This window comes from Notothenia rossii (genome assembly GCF_949606895.1).
Source record: "Notothenia rossii genome assembly, chromosome: 9".
Taxonomy (NCBI): Eukaryota; Metazoa; Chordata; class Actinopteri; order Perciformes; family Nototheniidae; genus Notothenia; species Notothenia rossii.
Window position 1 is genome coordinate 79,367,154 of NC_136907.1, and position 2,500 is coordinate 79,369,653.

Consider the following 2,500-nt stretch of genomic DNA (forward strand, 5'->3'; position numbering starts at 1 on the left):
TGTTTTAATAAGCGTCGTACCTTCTCGATGAGATCCAGACACTCTCCGTTATCCATCCAGTTGATGTCCACCCAAACCAGACCTTCCCTGCAGACACAGGACATCACTTTAATCTCATAGGACTAAGCACCGGAACTGGGAGGACAGAGCCTTCTCCGTGACAATCTCACCGTGTTCAAATCAAAGAGCTCACCTTTCAGAACTGCTTGTGTTATTAATGCTGTGTTTTAGGGTTAGTAGTTAGTTGTTGGTTAGTTGTTAGTTGTTGGTTAGTTGTTAGTTGTTGGTTAGTTGTTAGTTGTTGGTTAGTTGCAGGTTAATTGTGTTGTTTTAATGATGTTATTTCTACTTTGTAAAGTGTCTTTGAGTTTCCAGAAAAGCGTTCTATATAGAAAATGCATTATTCGAAGCAACAGCAAATATTATTTAAAGTCTTGTTAGAATTTGTATAAAATAATGAACACATGTTAGAAACGTTCTGAGTTCAAATCAACCTCCACCTACTTGTTGTACTCGAGCTGCTCCAGGGAGAAGATGTGCTTGTTGAAATATTCCTGCAGCTTCTCGTTTGCATAGTTGATGTTGAACTGCTCGAAGCGGTTCACCTGTTGGACAACATTCAAGATCATTTTCACTTTAAATTCTTATATCAATATTTCTCTATTTTGCTTTATTTATATTTGAAATTCGACCCAAAACAAACTGAGAATTTGGATTTTCATTCTTGATATTTTGCATTTCTTATCGTACTGTATGCAAATGAGGCATTATGTAAGAACTATGTTGAACTCAGGATATATCTACACATTCAAATGGACGAAGTTAATACAATAAATGCTTTTTTTTGGCAGATTACACCAATATTACACAATAATAGACCCGTATTACACCATTATTACTCTGTTAATACACCATATTACACAGATTTTGAATGTTTTCCCCTATTCTAACAAACAAAAAGTACAAACTCTCAACCAGAGAATTAAATAAATCCCCAGCCCTGTTTTTCTCTCGTCTGTAATAGTTAAATCAGGATTTTTTTTTTCACGCACCTCGAAGTTCTCGAAGCCGAAGATGTCGGATGCTGATGGACTTGAAGTCCTCTCGTCCTCGGATGCGGGTGTTGAGCTTGCGGATGATCCAGTTGAAACACTGCGAGTAAAGAGCCATGGCCATGGAGTCTCTGGAGTCCACCGCCTGAAGGGGAGAGAAACGGTTAATGGGACGCATTTATAACGGTATTTTCCAGTCGTGACGACACTTTTAAGATCTCCTATCATGCTATCTTTAGGCATGTATTATGGGTCTCAGATATAAACAAAAAGAGAGAGTTTTGTTTTCTGACACTTTGTGAGTTCCCTGCAGTGGCGCCCCCGGAGCGGAGCAGCGCAACTGAAATGATGAGCTTTTGACGGCGCGCTGTGCACGGGGCCGCCTTGAGGGGGTTTCCCGACATGTCGTTGCAGTAAATTAAAGGGTGTTTCATGTTGTCGTTGCTGTGGACCTTCTTAATCTACCTTCTTCGGGGGCCCCCTTCTGGTCCGGGGCCCCAAGCAGTTGCCTGCCTTCCCTGTTTGCAAGGTGCGCCCCTGGTTCCCTGACACACCGGGGACACCACACACACACACACACACACACACACACACACACACACACACACACACACACACACACACACACACACACACACACACACACACACACACACACACACACACACACACACACACACACACACACACACACACACACACACACACACACACACACACACACACACACACACACACACACACACACACACACACACACACACACACACACACACACTCGCCCTGAAGCTTCACTTAAAGCCAAACATGTCTCTAAGGTTTCAGCAGAGGTTCAGTCGGTGAGTGTTCGGTATGAGCCACGGTCTAACGTCTTAAAACCTTCACCGAATGCCCGCCCTGTGATTGGTCTTAAAATAGTCACGATTCCTCACCTGCTCCACGGTGAGGGGGGTGGAGATCTCCTCCCCTCTCAGGATCATGGATCGGTGCGTCAGGACTTCAGCCATCTGATCCGGGTTCAGACCCAGCAGGTCGGAGGTCCGGCTGAGAGCCGCTGAGGAAATACAGAACATCGAGACTTCAGAAACGAGTGGACTGGATGCTCATATGTTTTTAGGACAGGTGAAAGCAATACTATCTACAATTAAGGTGTCGACAAACATCCCTCCCCACCTCCCACGCTTGCCTTTGAAGAACATATAATGTACAACCGAAAAAACTTGCTGAAGACGAAGCAGAGAAGAGGTTGTAGAAGGGCAACACATAATAATTTAGCAGCCTTATTCCTAACAAAGTCACCTTCAGGATGTTCTGGACCAGTGTTTTTCAAAGTGGCGACCCCCCCAGGGGCCTCCAGGGGGCGCCAGGGGGGTCACGCAAAGTTTGAGGGAAACAGGATTTTTTAAAAACATTTTTTTAGATGTTATTAATAACTATCAATCTATGTG

The 2,500-nt window shown here is 44.0% G+C and overlaps 1 protein-coding gene across 1 annotated transcript in view; it reads right to left on the minus strand.

The window, feature by feature from the left end:
- Nucleotides 1–2,500, minus strand: part of myo10 (myosin X) — a 162,755-nt gene that overhangs the window by 52,117 nt on the left and 108,138 nt on the right. Inside the window, 5 exon segments of the mRNA XM_079651992.1 lie at nucleotides 21–87; nucleotides 505–605; nucleotides 1,053–1,080; nucleotides 1,082–1,197; nucleotides 1,985–2,106. Coding sequence (XP_079508118.1) covers nucleotides 21–87; nucleotides 505–605; nucleotides 1,053–1,080; nucleotides 1,082–1,197; nucleotides 1,985–2,106 — 434 coding nt within the window.